General features: G+C 43.0%; 1 protein-coding gene across 1 annotated transcript in view; it reads right to left on the bottom strand.

The window, feature by feature from the left end:
* Nucleotides 1-1,087: 1,087 nt before the first annotated feature.
* Nucleotides 1,088-20,165, bottom strand: part of LOC146788619 (uncharacterized) — a 1,185,638-nt gene continuing 1,166,560 nt past the window's right edge. Inside the window, exons 66-68 of the mRNA XM_085635786.1 lie at nt 12,617-12,666; nt 6,950-7,059; nt 1,088-2,414 (exon numbers count right to left, since the gene is read on the bottom strand). Coding sequence (XP_085491912.1) covers nt 2,346-2,414; nt 6,950-7,059; nt 12,617-12,666 — 229 coding nt within the window. The 3' untranslated portion in view covers nt 1,088-2,345. The remainder of the gene's footprint in view (nt 2,415-6,949; nt 7,060-12,616; nt 12,667-20,165) is intronic.

Below are 20,165 nucleotides of genomic sequence, written 5' to 3' on the forward strand. Positions count from 1 at the left end.
AGTCTCTGTTTTGTCCCTTATCTGACCCCCTTTTTCCTACTTCTATTACTAGCCCTCATATCCAAGTATAAGATGTCACTAGTGGGACTGGTGAGAGAGAAAAAAACAGCACTGCTCCCACGGGAGCCAGTACATAAAGTTAATGCAACCTGACAAGGTCCTCAAATCCTCTGTGAATCACTTAATAGTTACAACTTTACTGAAATTTCAAGCTGCAAAATTAAGAAGGTTAATGTTTGCCTTTTGCACTTGTGTTTTTTTAATCAAGTCCTCTGTGTGTTTGCCAATATCAGCATTTTAAAGAACCATCTAGCCCTCTCAGGATAATGCCCATAATTAAGGTAAGGTGAAAAAAACTACTATTCCACTTTTAGCACCCATCTCAGTGAGAGGACATTAATCAACGATAACAGGGTGTGCAGCAGGCCATGGCCTTTAATCATGCGCTTACAAATAAAGGGCCTCATTTATGAGAAGTGACGCATCGCTGCGTGAAAGCAGCGATGCGTCACTTCTCAGTGCGCCCTCCTTGCGACATGATGGATGCGTCATATTTATTGCATGACGCATCATGTCGCAAGGAGTCACAGATACGTCAGTATTTCTGATGTATCTTTAGGCGCAAAAGTGACGCATTGCTGGAGTGTGTCACAAAAGTGACGCAACTCCAGCAATGTGCCCTTTCACATGGAGCATGCCCCATGTGAAAGGGCCTGCATCAGTCTTACGCCTGCTGTGAGGCAGGCGTAAGATATTGACGCATTTGCACCCTAGAAGTGACGCAGTGAAACCTCATAGATTTCACTGCGTCACTTCTACGAGGCTTACTTGCATCAAAACGCCCACCCTGCATACATTATACCTGGCGCAGGTATAATGTGGCGCAGGCGTTTACAAAGTGACGCATCTACGCAACATGGTGCATTTTTTACCCTGCTGGTGCATCACAAAAAGTGACGCACAGGCGTGGCAAAAGTGACGCAAGAGCTCATAAATAATCCCCAAACAATTTTGATTTCATTGTGCTTTATGTGTATGGGCATTTCATTTCAATAATCGAAAACACGATATATTGCTCATAATCAAATACCTTTTATTACATTTAGATGAAAGATAAATGAAGGCACTAATAGATATTGTGTAAGCGAATCAACTTTAGATAATTATTCTTCATAGACTTGCAGTGTATTACTATTTATAAGATACATGTAATGGCATGAAATCAAAATGTATGATAAAGTAACCTTCTTCATTTGTACATAGATAAATAATTACCTAAAGACTGATATAAAAATATATTCTCTCTAATTTACTATGTATTGGTAGATTGAGGTACATTCGTGAGTTTGTCCCAAAGTCAGTAACACTGCAATAACTCCAGAGCACAGTAAGGAATGCCTTTTCCACATTTGTGTCATCTTTTCCTTGAAGAAGTGCATGGGGTTGACACAATGTCATAGGCACTAGCCTGGCAGCACAAACAGCCCATTAATAGTGTAATATGACATCTGAAAAAAATCCCCACATGAATTGGGAAGCAAGGTTGAAGCTATGGGATTTACTGTTGCACTGTGAAGCGCCAGCATCACCATGAAAATTGAACAGAATGTTTATGACACAACCAACCCCTCCAATCAAAGATGTCAGTGAACCATTTGCTTAGCAGTATATACATGTGCAGCATGTCTAATCCATATAGAGAAAATGTCACCTTAATAAACTAGTAAAAGGCATACTAGCTTTGATGCCAAACACCATACTCAGCACTGTTCAACTGGAGATGTGTCTAAAGTATTCTAACTCCAGTGCTGCATTTCACCCTACATACTAAAACTCAATACTCTGTCTTTCAGCTTCATAAATAATTTGTTATCAAGAGTTTTAGATCACATTGTTCAGAGAACATTCCGCCTGTGTGCAAGAGTCAAGAATCTCCTGTTGGCTTGGTGGCTCTGGTCTGAGCACAACCCATGCCAAACATCACAGCCTTGACTATTACTACACATTTTTAAAAACTCATCATTTTAGCAATGCGATCTTTGGTATGACGTAACATAGGAGAGAAATATAGGCATTAGAAATAATCACAAAATATTGGCATTAGTGATTCCAAGCGGAATAACTATATCTTGTTCGCAACTTGGGGCCTAGAGTTCAAAGCTAGTTTTGCTGTTTATATGTCCGAATGAGCTGCCATGTTGGGTAATATTTTTTAATAGAATGGTTTGGTGGCTGCTTTGCATGCGAGATTAATCATCACACATTGACTTTTTTTGTGAATGTTGTAGAATAATAACGCTCCTCAGCTTTCAGAACCAGCTAAACTTCATAGGAGATAGGCTCTTTTACTCGTCTGAGTTCCCCGACTCAGTGGATAAGCTTTCACACAGCACCTGTGGTCTGGCTATTTTTGCCTGTGGAGAAAATAAAAAAAATAACACGCAATATTAGCAACAGGCCGATTTCATAGTGAACAATAAAATCATACAACACTTTACCCTTTAGCCAGCAAGATGACTCAGTGACTTAATCCCTTGATGTTAACATCTGCTGTGACATGAAGGTACCAAGATTTAATCTCAACAGTGCTAACATTGCTTTTCATCCATCCAAACGTGTTAAATAGAGTACATTGGATAGTAGGAGTCTTTTATTTATAGTGCTTGAGAAATACAAACAATTGTAGCATGAAGAGCTACTTAGATACAGGTTAGTATAATTAAATACAAAGAGACTATTCACCCCTACCTATGTGTACAATTTTGATATACATGCTGGTGTAATGGAATGCATTGTATCACAACACTCATGGGTGCAAATGGTATGTTTCATGAACATTGTGGAAAAATAACACTATACAAAAATATCCTGGCATACATACAAAAACTACAAAAATGCAGTGATGATAACTATATATAGGTAAGTATAGTTTTGCCATACTTTAATTTCCATACACACGCATATGGATGCATGCACATAGATACACCAATTCACAAGCTTCATACGCTGGATTCCCAATTAAAACCACATTTCACTAGACCTCTAGTCAAATTTATGTGCTGCCCCTCACCTCTCCTCACACCCTCGCTGGCCAGACCCCCTCCATTTCAGCACTCTCTATACTGGTATCAATCATGGATTGGCCCATCATAGTGGTATCATGATCAACGTGGGATGTGTGATCTCACATTCAGATAAACCAACTTTGAGCTTACTCAAGAAACTGTATATCATTTAAAGATCAAGCCTCATCATTATGCTGTACCACGCACTAGCCTCATTCACATGGGCCAGCTGCAGGATGGTATTGCATTGCATCAATCCCACTCCGGTAAGCGGAATTGTTGAGGAGCTGTGTTGTCATGGCTAGCCCTGTATCTTTAACATTTTCATCTACATGAAATGGTGTTTGGACAAAATATCAAGTTTTATAATTTGGGATACAGAAATATTGGAAAATGAATATCATGATAGCCAAATATCATATTGCAGGAATATCGTTGTCAAGAAAACTGTCTTTTTTCAGGTAAGTAATATTGTTATTAAGAATATCATTGTTGTTAATATCGTTTTCAATAATATTGTTGTAAAGAATATCATTAAAAACATATTTTAATGTGTTTCTGTTCATATCTTGATTTTATGGGTTATTATTGTTTGCATGATTGTTATTCATGTTTTGAAAAATAGTTTTTTATTTTAAGTGATTTAGAATTCGTAATGGAATTGTTAATAGTAATTTATAGTGTTGTAGCGTGGGTTTGTAGGGGGATAGGGTAGGAAGTTAATTCAGTAATAATTAATTAATCATTTTTAAGTACATATGTGATTTATATTAATTATGAATATTATGTAATAGTCATTTAATTAATTATAATTTAGGTGGGGATTGCTATGTTTGTAGGGGTATAGGGTAGGAATTTAATTAGGTAATAATTAAACAACATTTTTTTTATTATTAATTATTTCATTGATTATTAACTATGTAAATTGTGTGATAATCATATACTGTGTTTGCATTTTAGGTGCAGGTTACTGGGTTTGTAGGGGCATAGGGTGGAGAGTTAATTAAGTAATCAGTAATTAATAATTAATTATGAATTGTTGGAGTATTAACTGTTCATTGTGTAATACTGTTTTTTTTAATTATAATTTAGTTATGGGTCTTGAGAATTGGCATGTTTGCATGACTAAACCAAAGATTATTCATTAATCATCATCAAAATCTTTATTCCAGTTTTATAGTACCATAAAAGAGAAAAATACATGAATTATAATTAATAATATTCTGGTTAAAGGGTACTAGAATCATAATGCAAATGTGCAAGCACAGGAAAGGATCAGAAATAGACAGATCTCATTATCAAATGATTCTACCAATCGAGACGCATGCTAAGGTGCTAATGCATTAATAAATATTGTTTATATCTCGATTGCTGGTATATACGGCCCGATTGAGCAGCATCAGCCATTTTAAAACCCATGCCTCAAGTGACCAATAAAAAGGATAAAAAGCTTAAAATATTGACATAAAAACCAATTATTTACAAAACCGGTATACAAATGTAAAAAACAAACAAATCTTTGTGGCTGTGTGTCCCTAGTTGTCTGCATACCGGACCTAGCCAATTCCTTGTAGGTCTGGCATGGGCAACCTAGAAGGAATTGGCTATTCATTAATCAGTATTGGAGTTGACAGACAGACAGACAAAGCCACTTTATTCGATTAATTAAAATCATAAAAGTACAATACATAAATAGAAGGTTAAAATAACATAAATGCTCCAATCTACAGCAGGAAGTCACAATCCTAGTTAAAATACAAAACCAATTAGAGTTCAATCAGAGTTGACCAAGGGCAATGTTCTTTTTCTGCGGCGAACAGCAGCAACAAGAAAACTAGCCACACAGAAAATGGTCCTAACATCATCCAGCAGTTGAAGGTGTAATAGGGCTGGTCTAACCTGAATAAAGCCCTTTTCCTTCAGAAGAGGGACTAAAAACCTCCTCCGTAGGTCGTTATAAGAGTCGCAAAACATGATAAAGTGCAAGGTGTCCTGTGATGAAAATTTGTCACACTGGCACGGGCCCATCTCCTCTATTTTACACCAACCAGAATAATTACCCAACAAGGGGTGAATTAGGTTAAAACGAAATCTAGTCAGGAGCCAGCGATGGTAAGGTTTGGTCACAATACTTAAGTAGGGCTCAATCAATGGAGAGGAAATTGTTAGATAATGGGCCTTGACCTTGGGTTTTTGTAACTCTAATTGCTCCCGGGCCAACATTACTGAGGTTAAAAAATGTGTTTTCACCCAGTATACATCTTCTTTTTTGATCCCTGCTGGGGTATTGTAGATATCAGGACGCCCTAGTTTATCAAACATGCACTTAACGTAGGACAGCCATGGGATACTACTAGCATTATCCAGGGCAACACAATCCCGCAAGATCTCGTGATTTAAGGTCAACTCCGGGTTTAGCCATGTTTTCATCCAACAAACTAATGGGGCCAATCTCAGTTGGTCAGTCACATACCCCAACCCTAATTCCTGGTGGATAGAGAATGTAGGGGATGATTGGGGCACAGACATAAGCATACGTAAAAAGTTGTTTTCCGCCGACGGCACCCCTATAGCAAGTTTGTAGCCCCAGATAGCAGCGCCATATGTGGCAATGGCCAAACATTTAGAGCGATAAATAGCGAGAATGGCTTCAAAGGGTCTGGCTCCCAACCGCTTTGAAAACCCCAATAATGCTGAGGTTGACCTAACTACTGCGTTTTTCTTAGCTTTAAATTGGGGGACCCAGGAGCATCTTTCATCGAACAAGACCCCCAAATACGTAAAAGAGGACACTTTGGAGACCTCTGCCCCGTTACAAAAAAAGGTTCTGGGTTTTCTGGGTCTTTGACCCATTATCATGACGTGTGATTTGGACATGTTCACCACCAAATCCAAAGATTTCATATGGGCCCCAAATGCATCCAAAAGTCTCTGTAGCCCTATGAACAGTATTGGAGTTATTGTGGCCCCCGGAGTGTGTGTTTCCAAGCGGGGTGGCGATCGGAGGAGGATGTTCTATTAACTGGGTCCCTCACCCTAACACGCAGCACCATAGTAAGAGTCCCAGCCAGGAGGATCGGTGAGGCTGCAATATAGATGTGTGTGTGTGCATGCGTGTGTGTGTGGGTGTGTGTGTGTGTGTGTGTGTGTATATATATATGGTGTGCTTTTTGTAGTAGTACATTTAAATAATTACAAAACAAAATTTCATATATAAAATATATATTTTTAATAATTCTGTAATATATTATATATATATATAAACATACACATGTATGTGTGTTTATATAAGTATATATTTATATATAGTATTACATATTAGTGAGATTTATTTAATTAATCTTATATTAATGAGCTGTATTAAAATATTTAGGATTTACTACTTTAAACTACATATATAAAGAAACTATATATTTTTAGTTTTTTCATATCAGTGTGAAACAATTTTTGAAAAATATTTTTGTACTTGCCATTAAAAGGCTAATTACACAATATTTTTGACACCATATTTTTGTTACACAATATTGTTGGTTTCAATATTATGTCAGTGATCGCATGAAATATAAATATCTGTACTATATATCGGCACTGTCAGTTGCAGAGGCCCATCACATCCAGTACAGCAGCTCAGTTTTTTTCAAATGATTTTAATAGGATTAAAAGCTTCCACAAGACTGTATTACAAAAAACCAGTAAAGGCACCCTGCTGTCACAAGGGAAGAGCGGCCAATGAATGTGCAGATTCAAGGCATAGGCCTCACTTCTCTACATAAAGAGAGGCTGCTGGTGTCACGGTAAGAAAACCACAAACTCAAATAGCATCATTGTTTGGGACTAAAGCAAAATCACACAGTTCAATGCCACCCAAATCCTTTCAGATGTACCTTCATAGATGTGTCAACGTTTTCCAGGTGGGCTTTCCAGCCTACCAGTGTCGGCGTGTCTTTGACGTTAGATGCACACGGTACACCTGTCTCTTGCAACTTTTTGAAGCCTAAAAATCAAACATAGGAGAGTGAGCTTGGTCCGATTATGTTTGCTTACCTTACACTGCCACCACAATAATTCATTCATTCATCCTCAGGGCATTTTAATTTGCAGCCTAACCATGCCATAATTGTTTTTTTTTTTAAACATAGGTCTTCGACTTGAAGCACAATAAAAAAAGAAGTTAATTACCTTTTGTAATGATCTTTCTGGTGGATATTCTATCTAACCACAGATTCCTCCCATCATGAATACCCCCAGGGGTATTCATGATGCATCCTGTATCCTGGGAGTTTTCATAGAAATGTCCTTGTGGGTCAGTAGGTGGTGTCATGCTGCTCCGTGTTGGAGCTGTCATGACATGAATATTACATTAAGACCCCTATATAGGGGAGGAGCCAAGATGGCGACCGGGAAGGCAGCGTAGACTCCCGGCTCCGTGAACCTCCGCATCCCGCACGGATATCCTGCACGAGATCCTCAACCTGTGCTACGCGGTCGTGTTTCTGAAGGAGAGTGGCACCCGACTGTGTGACTCCGAGGTTTCTGGCTGCGGTATCGCCGGAGAAACTTTCATTTGAACTTTGCGGCTTGTGCGGCCCTGGAGCCGGGACCTCGGGTGGACGCCGTGGCCGGGTGGCAGTTCAACAACAGCGGCCTGTGGTGACTGGGCGGAGGCGGTCCACCGGAGCGGTGCCAAACTCGGCCTACATTTCGTCGTGGTCGTTTCTACTGTCAAGTGTAGCGGACCGAGTGCATGCCCGTGGGTGCACTTCTCAGATCCTCCGGTGGCTGCCCCTGCCTTTGATGGTGAGCTGCCCGGCCGCCGCCCGTATCCTGCCCTGATCATTGCGGGCCGCCCCCGGATTTTTACGGGAGCGGGTCCGTAGTGGGGACGACTATTGCCCGTGACCACGCAACGGATAACTTTTCGCCTGCCCCCGGAACCCGGTCACCAGCGACGAGGCCATCGAGACACTTGTCCCAGGGTCCCGGCCCCGGTGAGGGTCGGGCATACTTGGCGGCCATCTTGTTGCGATGAAGCCTACCATCCTGTCCGCTGGGTCGCAGCGGGCTTGTGAGAGTGCGACTTTTGGGAGTGTGGCGGCGCGATCGCAGAGAGCTGTGCTGGGATACGGCGACCTCCTCGAGGCCCTTGGTGCTCTTCACTCCTCCTTGATTCATGGTGTCGGGGTCTTGGGGGGTAAGCTCGACGGTGTGGCGTCGGCGTTGGGGCAATGGCGGCCCGCCTGTCCGCACGTACACAGGGACCACCCACACTGCGCACAGGAGGACACTTTGGCGGCCACCCCTGAGGTTAGTGCACGGCTGGACACCCAGGCCAGTATGCTACAGTGTGTTCGTCCGGCTGAGGGCTTGATTTGTCCTGGTGGCATTGGACCTGAGTGGGATGTGGTAGCCTCGTCCCGTACGTGCCCTCCTGCGACCCAGGGACAACTCCAGCAACTATTGTCTGCTTTGGCTGCTTCTGCCTTCCTGGACCTTGAGTGCAGTGCATATCCTGGGGCAGCACTGGGAAGCCTGTTTCTCCACGCTGCGGACTGTGTTGATGCTCAGAGACTTCCACCCCACCTGTGTGCGTCGCTTCTCTGACGTTTTTGGACAATCCTCTACCTTGGAACGTCGGATATGGTGCTGGGTCGAGGGGTAGGCACGGGCAGAATTCCAAAGAGTGGTCAGGGATAAGGCTGATCCTTCAGGGGTGGTCATCTAGTGGACGGGCGGGCTCAGGGGTTGCGCGCTCTCCTGGCATAGCTAACAGCATAATAGGTGCATAATGCTCCCCATCTTTCTTTGAGAAGATCGCTTGTGTGCTGTTTATTGTTCACTTTGGGGGAAACTTACCGTGCGGGAGGGAGAAGCCGGGGGTATGTTTTGAAGGCCCTCCTCCAGTTTATTAATACTTTCTCTACCCCCCCGTCTGGTGGGGTTCTTTTCCTACTTCTTTTTCCCTATTCTCCTATATTTCGGGTCTGGTTCCAGGGCGACAGGCACACTGCTGGGGGGGGGGCCGTACTCATCTGCAGAGGTGCAGGGTGGGGGGTTGGGGGAGGGGATTCTTTTGTCTTTTATCTCTTTTTCTATGGCCTCCTTTTTCTTCTCTGATTCTTTTTGTTTTTCTTTTTCTGGGATCAGTGTGATACGCCTCCTTTGCTATGACTCGTTGCCGCTCCATGTGTACCACAATTTCCGGGGTGTTCTCCGGGAGTTCTGGCGGGGGACTGCAGGCGCAACTGCTTATGATATTCTTCCTCATCCTGATGTTTTTGTGTTTGCGCCATTGACCTAATAGATTGCTGTAAATCGTTTACGTCTATTACTCTGCATACCTGTAATTGCTGTTTGAAAATTGTCTGGCACCTGATCCTTCTGCCTCGTTTCATTATAAAACGAAAACCTTTTTCTCCTGGTGCCCTACCTACGCTGTTCATAGTATTAGCATCACGATTCTGCTACCCGATGTGCTGCCTGTGTCTACACTTGCCTGTTTTTGCTCTGATTGATTAGCGGCCGGCCCCGGGGGGTTGTAGGCCCATACTTGTTCTCTGTTGAACTGTCAATAAAGGTTTTCAAAAAAAAAAAAAAAAAAGACCCCTATATAGGTGCCACCTGTGCATGCTGACATTAGCTTCTTTCTGATATCTGTTCATGTCATTGGACTAAGACAAGCACACTGCGAGTCTGCAAAGTGGTAGCAGCCTTTGTTTTGGTAGAATGAACGTCTAGGCCATCCAGAGGTTGTTTCTTGGCCAGTCCATAGCAGATTTTGATTAAGAAAACTATCAATGGTTCTCTTCTGCACAACTTTTCCCTTCTTTGCCCCAGATAACTTCAGAAAAGGCTGATTGTCCAACCGATGGTCCTTGGTACGAGTAATATAAAAACTCATGGTACAAGTAATATAAATACTCAGAGTTTTCTTTGGGTCTAGGTGCTGAAGTCTCTCGTCCTCTTCAGGTTAATGAGGCAGGGCAGAGAAAGCTAACAGTCTGATAGACTGCCCTAAGTGGAAAGACGTGACAATTGTTGGGTGGAATGCCGCTCTAGCATGTAGTACTAGTTTGTTCAGGAAGAAGTTGTTATACAATTCTTGGACAGACTGAGCCTTCAATTTACTCATGGGATGAGCTGATGTTATCTCTATGGGGAATGCCGCCTTCAAGGGAAGCAGCCATAGGGACAGCTGTGTAGTGGCTCTAATAGACTGCACATGAGGAAAGTGAGAACCAGATTGGGGAATCATAACATATGTGTCAGCTCCTTGTGGAACTGCATCAAAATAGGTGATTTAAACAAAGATAACTGATCAGGTAAACACAAGAAGTCTGAAAGAGCTAACAAATAACCTTTAATTGTCACTACAGCAAGGCTGTGCTGGGCTACAGATAAGCAAAACTTAAAACATCAGACAACTGTGCCTTCAGATCAAGTTACTCAACTTCGGAAGCGACTCTATGTAGCCGCAGAGTCCTCCCCTTTAGAATATTCCCAAGAGGTCAGATTGGATCCACAAACTTTTCACAGTACCTCTGCACGCTGGTAGATGGTGCCGTGTGGCTCTTCATTGATGCTGTTCCACTCCGAAAGGATATGAGGAGCTTATGTCTGCGCCAATCTGGCATGCTAATATCAGTTGTTTTTGAGGTTGTCTGCACCCACAGATGCAGAGCCCCGACAACACATTGTTTGTAACTAATGTGCAGATTCTTAGACTTGGGATCTTTTTCATGGACAGAATCCAATCACAGAATGGGGAGGATGAGAGGGCCGGTGAGGAATCTGTGGCTGGAAAGTCTCTTCTAGAAAGAGTGTTACCGAAGGTGAGTAACTTGTTCTTCTGATAGAGACTTCTAACTGGAGATTCCTCACTTTTTGAATAAATACCGAAGCAGTACATATTCAGAGGTAGTTCTGTGAATGGACCCACATCAGAAAGTCTTGCAAGACTGAACGGGGAAAATGCCCCTCTCAGCAAACCTGACCATCCAGACAATGTGCTTTATGGAGGGACACCCATGTGGGCACCTTGCACCTATCCAGAACAGGGACTTCATGTGCCAAGACACTGTTAGCAGCTTGGGCCCTGGTGGAATGAACATGGCAGATGTTCTTAATACAAAGCATGATCAAGTGGGAGATGGTTATCTTCTGCGCAGTCTTGTACTTTTTCATTCTAGAAATCTCCACAAAGAGCTGATCGTCCATCCAATGTTTTTTGGTACTATCAAAACCTTAAAGCTCTCTTGGGGTCCAAATAGTGGAAGCTGTCCTCCTTAGAGGGCTGAGGTGGAGCATAGAACAGCAGTAAGGTATTATTTTGCCCGAAATGGAACAACGTCACAACTTTAGGCATGAAGGATGCCTGTGTTGCAAAACCAGCCTGACTGGGAAGAAGATGGTGTATGGCAGCTTGACATGGAGCGCTTGAAGCTCACTCACATGCCGCAAAGATGTTATGGCGACAAGAAAGACTCTCTTGAGGTTGAAAAGCCGCAAGGGACAGCTGTGTAGCAGCTGAAAGGAAGTGCCCATCAGAAATATAAGGACCATATTAAGGTCCCACTGTGGCATGACAAATGGAGAGGGAGGAAAGAAAGATTGTAAACCATTCAAAAATCCCTTGAAAACTGCATACTTAAACACTGAGGGCTGGTCCGGCAACCAAAGGTTGAAAGAACTGAAATGTACCTGTGAGACATTGGGTTGCGGGTTGACTGGTGTGTGTGTGAGAGCCCTGGTCATGCAACAGCCACAATCCCTTGCAGGGTGAACTACAAAAAAGTCACTAAATTAACCTGTGCTTAACCCTCGGTAGCTTGGCACAAAAAGCAGACAGGCTTAACTTAGAGGCAATGTCTAAAATATGTATGTAGTACACAAACTGTAACCTCCCAAACCAATTTAGAAAATAGAGTAAGTTTTAATAAATTATTTAACACCAAAACAACAAACATCTAATCAGTAGAACCGGAGTAATGCATTTTTAAAGTGAAATATACTGTCTTAAAGAACAAAGTACCAACTGTGGGCATATGGTAGGACGAGACTCGGTCAAAGTCGAAAGTTAAGGCTGACCGTGAGGTTCAGATACAAGAAGCGAATTAGGACGGTCAGCGCTTACCTTTGTACTTAGAAAAATGTCTAAAGAAAAATGTCTGAGAAGGTAGACGTGCAGCAGGGCAAGGCTGTAAGGGGCGTTGTTAGCGCCGTCGTCCGATGGCCATAGACTGAAGGAGCAGTTAAGATTTCTACCTTCGGACTTAATCGCCAAAATGGAAGTCGAAATCTCCAGCGGAACAAATCAGAGGGCTGTAGCCATAGACAGTTCCACGAGGTCGGATACGCCTTTGGCAAAGGACCTCTGAAATGGATTTGCAGCTGCAGAGAAAAGTTAAGGAATCTGCGGCTAGATGTCTCTACCAGATTGAAACCATTATGCTAATAAAACAGTCTAAGCAAAGTCAAAAAGAACTAAAACATACAGTTTTTTTCTATTTGCTAATTAAGTAAACTCTAATTGAAACATCTTGAACCTTACTCACCAAAAAATATTTTATTGTAGCTTCTATTGTAGAAATCAGTCTGAAGGAAACTGTGGTGAAGAGAAATGAAGATTTGAATTAAAGAGAGCCATACACGGTTAGAATTTGCCTAATAGTTTTTCAGGCTCTTTCTTCCTTTCTTTTTCTTTTTTTTTTTATTTACTTTTTTCCATTTTCCTGCTTTTCCCTGCTCTTGACCTCCCACCCATCCCCCAAACAACCACTTTCTTCCTAGATCTGTCTTCCATTTCATTTTCGCTCTTTTGATTTTCTGTTTCTTTTGATTTGTTTGCCACAGTCTTCCTTCCCATCTCATGAACGCTCAACTTTATGTAATATACTCTCTCCTTTTCTCCTCTATTTACAACACTCTATCTCATTTGCTCAGTCTAACTTTTGTCTGCTGTCTTTACTTCTTAATCTACACATCACCGCTCTGTTCCACTCTTACTCTGTCTGTTGCTCACTTTGTTTCTCTCTATATTTATCTTTACTCTAATGTCATTGTCTGCACTGTTATCAGCCCCGAATGTTTAACCTTAACTTTAACTTAACATAGCGTCAGGACACCTCTGGGTTAACAGTGCGCTCTATAAGTAGCAATAACATTCACATTAACATTAGCAGTACGCTTGATTTGCCTGTCCCCATATTTCAGATCTCCCTGAGGCTTCTTAAAAAAACCCAAGAGTACATCTATAAAAGATCACAGTAACAAATGTTCAATAAACATGCAATGAAAATAATTGTATCTTAGTATTTTCTTTTTATTGATTTTCATAACACAAAGGACTTTTGTTACAGTTTGACATTGCCAAGTTACACATGTCAAAGTGCATAGCATATGGTTTCACTGTGCAATGCAGTGGCAAATATTTTGCATAAATAATTGTATCTTAAAACAATCTGTAGCTTAACTGCATTGAGAAATGAATTCATTTTATTTTTAACAAATACTGTGATTGTATGTGCATGCAATGAGCAATTTTACTCACTATGTAGCTCCACATTCACTACTAACTAACCGGGAATAAGAAATAATTCCGAATTCCCTTGCAAACAAACGGTTAGAAACTTTGCTTGTACTGCAAAAACTTTAACTAGACCTCAAAAACCTGCAAAGTTTGACTGGTGAAATTGTACTTTTTAATATTATTCCAAACTTTGCTTGTGTTTAATTACTTCAACTACAGCACACAAGAAGCAACCAGGAAAGGTGGAAGACAGATGCACAAAATGAAAAACTTTGGTGTGAGCGGAAGGTAGCGGCATTAGAGAAACGGTGTTAAAGAATCAGTGAGATAGAGGAAATTCAGGTAAGGTGACTTAGTTCCCTAATTTGATGCCATCATTATGTTGGAAAGGTCATATATATATGTTTACCAAATTTGGGTTTGCAATGTGGCCAATTGTTGTAAACTTTCAAACGGACTTTTTTGCACAACTGTCAAACAAACGCTTTTTTTACAACACAGAAAGTGGCTTAGTGAACAAGTTACTTACTTACAAGTTACGGTAACACATTATCTGGTAGAAACAATATCTAGCTGCAGATACCTTACCTTTGAATTACCTTTGAATTCCCCAGGCGTCAGGCTGGATCCAGAAACTTTTGCACAAGCAGTTCCCCTGCACACACTCAGGTGGCTCCATTCGGCTCTGCGTGACGTCGTTAGCGTCGGTTATGACGCTGCAGTCACCTATATAGGCGCCTCCCAGGCACACAGACTTCACTTACTTTTTACCTTTCCATGCCAGAAGCACAGAGTGAACTGACTTGTGTGTTAGTCACAACTAGGGCCCGGAAAAGGGAGTAACCCTAGCCCTATCAAAAGAGCCCGCAGAGCAGGGAGGCATGGAGTGGGTCTGAAAGGAATCTGCAGCTAGGTATTGTCTCTAACAGATAATGCATTACCGAAGGTAAGTAACTTGTTCATCTGATAGAGACGTCTAGTTGCAGATTCCTTTCCTTGGAATAGATACCCAAGCCATATATCCTGGTGGTGTGTAACGGACAAATTACTAGATTAAAACGTCCTGCAGGACCAAACAGGCCAGATGCCTTTCCCTGTGGACTTTGCTGTCCAGGCAATAGTGTTTAGCAAACATGTGCAAGGAAGCCCACGTTGCTGCCTGACAGGTGTCCAGGACTGGCACTCCACGAGCCAACGTCATGGTCGCAACCTTCCCCCTGATGGAATGGGTTGATAATGCCTCAGGGGGCTGCTGCCTCGCCAGGATGTAGCAGATGTTAATGCAGAGAACGACCCAGCGAGAAATGGTCTGTTTCTGCACAGCCCCTCATTTTAGCTTCAACATAACCCAAAAAGAGTTGGTCACCCACCCGGAACTCTTTTGTGCGGTCAAGGTAGAACGAAAACACTCTTTTTGGGGACAGACGGAGGCGCTCCTCTTCCTTTCAGGGATGCGGGGGAGCAAAAAAGGTGGGCAGCGTGACTGTTTGACCCAGATGGAATGGAGTCACCACTTTTGGTAAGAATAATGCTGGGTACAAAGCACCACCTTATCTACAAAAGTCATCAAGTAGGAAAGCTTCCATGACAATGCCTGCAATTCACTCAACTTCCGGGCCGCTGTTATCTCCAACAAAAAGACTGTCTTGATGAAAAGCAGCCGGAGGGGACAGTTATGTAACGGATCGAAATGTGAGGACCAAATTAAAGTTCCACTCTGGCATGATAAAAAGGCGTAGATGGAAATATATGTACAAGCCCTTTTAAGAACCTATTTACAATAAGGGACTTGAATAAAGAAGGCTGGTACGGCGGCTGCAAGAAAGTGGACAGAGCAGAAAGATAACCCTTAAGAGTACCCAAAGCAGAACCCTGTTGGGCGAGGGTCAGAATGAAGAGAAGAATAGTAGAAGGAGAAGCAGAAAGAGGGTCAATAGACCTTTTTGTACAATATTTTACAAATATTTGCCAATGGCGAAGTATAACATCTTAGTGGAGGGCTGCCACCAAAATAACATTACATACTTTGGGAGGAAGGTTGAAAGCTATCAACTGTCACCGAACAATCACCACTCAGAGAGGTGGAGTGCTGACAGGTTTGGGTGGAGGACCCTCCCCTGCTGCTGCAACAGAAGATCCTCCCGAAGGGGCAGCCTGATCGGAGGATCGATGCTCATTCGAAGAAGCTCTGAATACCAAGACTGCTGACATTGCTCGTTCTCTTCGGAGGCAAACATATCTAATCAAGGCTCTCTCCACTGCTGAAAGAGACCTTGCACCACCTCCAGCAGGCACGTTCTTCCACCCTGGCATTCAGAGAAACTGCCAGGTGTTGAACAATCAGGGTTATGCCCTGCTGTTCCAGCCATGTCCAGAGATGCAGAACCTCTTGACAAAGGGTCCACGACCCCACCCCACCCTGCTTTTTGCAGTACCACATGGCGGTGGTGTTGTCCGTGAACACCTGCAATAACTGCTGCTTGACAGAGGGAAGAAATGCGTTCAATGCCAACCGGATCGCCTGAAGCTACAACAAATTGACGTGGAGCCCCAACTCTGCCGGAGACCAGTGTCCTCTGATCTCCACCTCTCCCAGATGGCCGCCCGATCCTAGGAGTGACGCATCTGTACTACTGCGAGATCAGGTTGGGGAAGTGAGAGGGGTCTGCCTCTGACCCAGTCGTGATTCATTAGCCACCACTGCAGGTCCTTTGCAGTTCCCTCCAAGATGTAGACCATGCTGAAGAAATGTCCCCTGATGCTGTGCCCACTGGAACTTCAGTTCCCGCTGAAGAGCCGACATACGCCATCTGGCGTTATTCAGCAACAGAATGCAGGAAGCCATGAGTCCCAGCAGCCTCAGAGTCCTACTCACCAAAATCCAGGATAGAGGCTGAAACAGGCAGGGTGGCTCCTATATAGGTGACCGCGATTTCATAACCTACACAAACGTTGCTGACGACATCACGCAGAGCCGAAATAAGCCTCCCGATGGCACGCAGGGGTTCTACTTACATAAAAGTTTTCAGATCCAGCCTGATGCCTGGGTAATTCAAAGCTAAGGAATCTCCAGCTAGAAGTCTCTATCAGATATTATGTTTCAATATCTTGAATGATGTGCCTGATAATAACCATCCTTTACATTTCATTACAGGACGCTAGTAGACCAATTCACAAAGGGACTTTGCACTTCTGACAGAGGCCCTGCAGTTGTGGCGTAGGGGCCACACTCATGGCAGAGGCCCTGCAGTTGTGGCGTAGGGGGCCACACTCCTTGCAGAGGACCCCCAGTCATGGAGTGGGGGGCCCACACTCATGCCGGGACCTCTGCAATGGGTAACTTCAGTACGAAGGTCTCACCCTGAGTGCAGGACCACCACCACGAGTGCGGAGCCACTTTGTGAATCAGGCCCTCAGCCTTTCCACTGGGATGCTTGCCTGTGACATGCTTTAAGCAATGGTTTTTGATGCCACATATTCTCAATACACTTGTGGTTCCACTACCCAGTCACACCCACAAGCATGGTTAACTGTATCTTTATCTTTGCCCCTGTACGGTGCCCTGCTTCCTTTTGGCTAGGTTTATGATATTCAATACCATATTCACACCTTTGATTATATTAGAGTTGTCTACATACTGCACTCTAGACTGTGGCATTAAAACACTGCCTTAACGTAACTCTAAGAGCAGTAGCCGTCACTTTGTTCTATGCCTACCAGCTTCTGCCCATCTCTGGCATGTAAAGCCTCATTCTTAAGGCTGGCATCGTAGACGTGAACATTTTTAATAGCTTTCTCGGTTCTGAAAGTGTGCATTTTGTATCAGTTTTGAGGTCAGCTGTGTTCTATCAGGAACGGTTCTGCAAATCCATAGCTTTCATTCCAGTTTCATTACATGAAAACCTTCAAATTGATGTTCTGTACTGGTGTATTTTGCTTTATGCTCACAGGGTGCCAGGAGATTCTCTTGTTATCCAACTCTGTGCATTGCAGATTCCTCCTCTTTTTATTAAGAAACATTTCCTGAATTTCAATCAGTGTGAGTGCAGATTTCTTCCACTATCAATTGCTTTGTTTGCAGGAAATGCATACGCTTGATCAAGTTTGAGGACGATAGGCCGGACCAGGCTCCACAAGAGAACACCAGGCACCGAAGCAAGAGAGGGAACTCTGTCTGAGAAAGAGGTGAATGAGTGAAGTGCAGACCAGCTTTCTGCTTAAAGAGTGCTAGCGCACTTTAAATGTATGATATGTGATGTCTGTATGGCCACTTTTGTGCAGGTTGCGGCGAGTCATCGCAGGAACAGGAAGTTAAAGGTGAGTGAAATCTACGGTATATACCACAAGGCTTTAGAAAAGATGCAAAAAGGGGGAAAGGGAAAATAACCCAGCACAGACCCCAGGAAATGAATGTGCGAGTGAAATAGGGATGTTGAGCCACCCGCTCCAGAACCTCTTTGAGACTCAACAAACTATGACTAGAGAATTCCAAAAGTAAGCTGGTTTACAGCCAGGTGAGCAAGATACTTTCTAATTGTCCACCATGAAAACATGTGTGAAAGACTGATAGCTCAACCCTCAAACTTTTACACTTTTACCCATGCAATGTATCACTAGTATGGCAAAAGCGTGTGCAGGCTTATAAAAACAGGGGGTTGGATTCATCAATGAGTACAAGAAGAAATTGTGATCTAGAACACTGATATAACTTCAGAAAGAAATGAAAAGCAGCCAAAAGTAAGGTAGGCCCTGGCCAATAGCCAGTGTTCCTAATTTGGTATGAGTAGTCTAACAAATGCCATCAAGAATCACAGATGTGAGACATTCAAGAGACTCAAATACCAAACACCCATCTGAAGAACCGCTACTGCTCTGCCGCCTCGTAATCAGTTTGCACAAATGACATCTGAAAAGTCAGAGCCAGCAGAAGAGAGGGGAGAAACATTATATGTCTTGAGGTTCCCCATGCTGGCAGGTGATGCCGCAGGTGCAACCTCAGGGCCTTTTTATGGTCTCATTCTCAGACGGCCAGCTAACATGGTGTTCATCTTTCAAGGGTTTACTGAGTTACTGTCTGTCTGCTATTATGCACTCAAGAAAGATACAGACATCCTTTCTTCCCGGAGGAACTACTGTTCAATTTGTAGATGATTTGGTGGTTGCAGCTGACTCAATGGAACATTGACAAAACTGACTCCCTGTATATCTTTGCAGCACTGGCTATGAAATTGCAGAAGGGTTCTAGAGAAAAATCATAATTCTAACTTCCCCATGCTTGCTATCTAGGTCTTGACATCTCTGCACGGGGTAGGCATCTGTCTGCAGACCACATTGAAGCTATCTGTAAGCTGCCCAGAACAGTCATTGTCTCTCAGGCATGTAACATTTGGGAATAGCACCTTTTTTGTAGCTGACAAGCCATTGAGGTTTGTGAATATTGTTAACCCCTTCTGTGATCAGATAAACATGGATGCCCTAGAAGCCGTGCATCATACCAAGGAGGCCGAACAGGCTTTTGTTACTTTGAAACAAGCCTTCTCCTATCCACCTGCCTTAAGGATACCTAATCAGGATACACCATTCCCTTTGAACTGCCATCTAAGGAATGGGTTTGCATCAGGGGTGTCGATATCCTTTCCTACACCCTGCCTTCATGCTGACCAATTCTCCGGACAGAGAGCCACATGACTGCCTTGTCACAGCTACCCATTTGGCTGAGGTCCACATTGATCTCTCTCAGGCATCCATAGCTAATTGTGATCTCATGTATTATGTTGATGGATCATATCTCAGAAATGAATGTGGCTGAAGAGTGGGCAGTCATGCCATATATACAAAGTACAAAGTTGTCGAAAGTTGCTACATTCCTCAAGTACACTTTGATTGTATCTATACCCCTGAAAGATTGTTACTATATTTACTGACACAAAATATGCTTTTAGAGATGTACATGATTTTTGGCTCCTCTGGATGCAACAGAATTTCCTCACTCTGGCAGGATCCCTGATTAACAAGCATTTGCAATGCAATCAGTGTCGCTTTTGGGACCTTATATGTATTTAGCTATGCAGCACATTAGCCTGGGTGCTGAAACATCTACTGTTGTTTAAGATGGAGGGAAAGTAAGCACCAAACTCTGCAACACACCAGGTATGGGAACACATGGAGAGTAATATTGCATTTTAGAGGGAAATGGTATAGTTCAAAGCTCTGTTTGGAAAATGCTTCAAAGGATTGCTTTTGGAGAGGAAGATGTCCCTTCCTGCAGTAAAACAATCCTGCCTCTATCCCAGGCACCCTTGTACTATGGTGCAAGGGTGTCTGTGGGCGCTCGGCTGCACACAGGGCGTTAGTGCAAGGAGAGAGCAGAAAGGCTGTGCACAGTCCTACTCTAAGATTTTACCAAACAGTTCAAATTTTCATGATCATAACTGACCAACCCACAACATACTGAAAGTATTTGGAGGGTATAGAAGTACATTGAAACATAATCACACGAACGTGCATTCCAAGCATTCTACACAGAAAGAAGTATCATCAGGAACCTTACTTTAGATGTTGCACCAGTTTTTTAA

This window comes from Triturus cristatus, chromosome 11 (genome assembly GCF_964204655.1).
Source record: "Triturus cristatus chromosome 11, aTriCri1.1, whole genome shotgun sequence".
Lineage (NCBI taxonomy): Eukaryota > Metazoa > Chordata > Amphibia > Caudata > Salamandridae > Triturus > Triturus cristatus.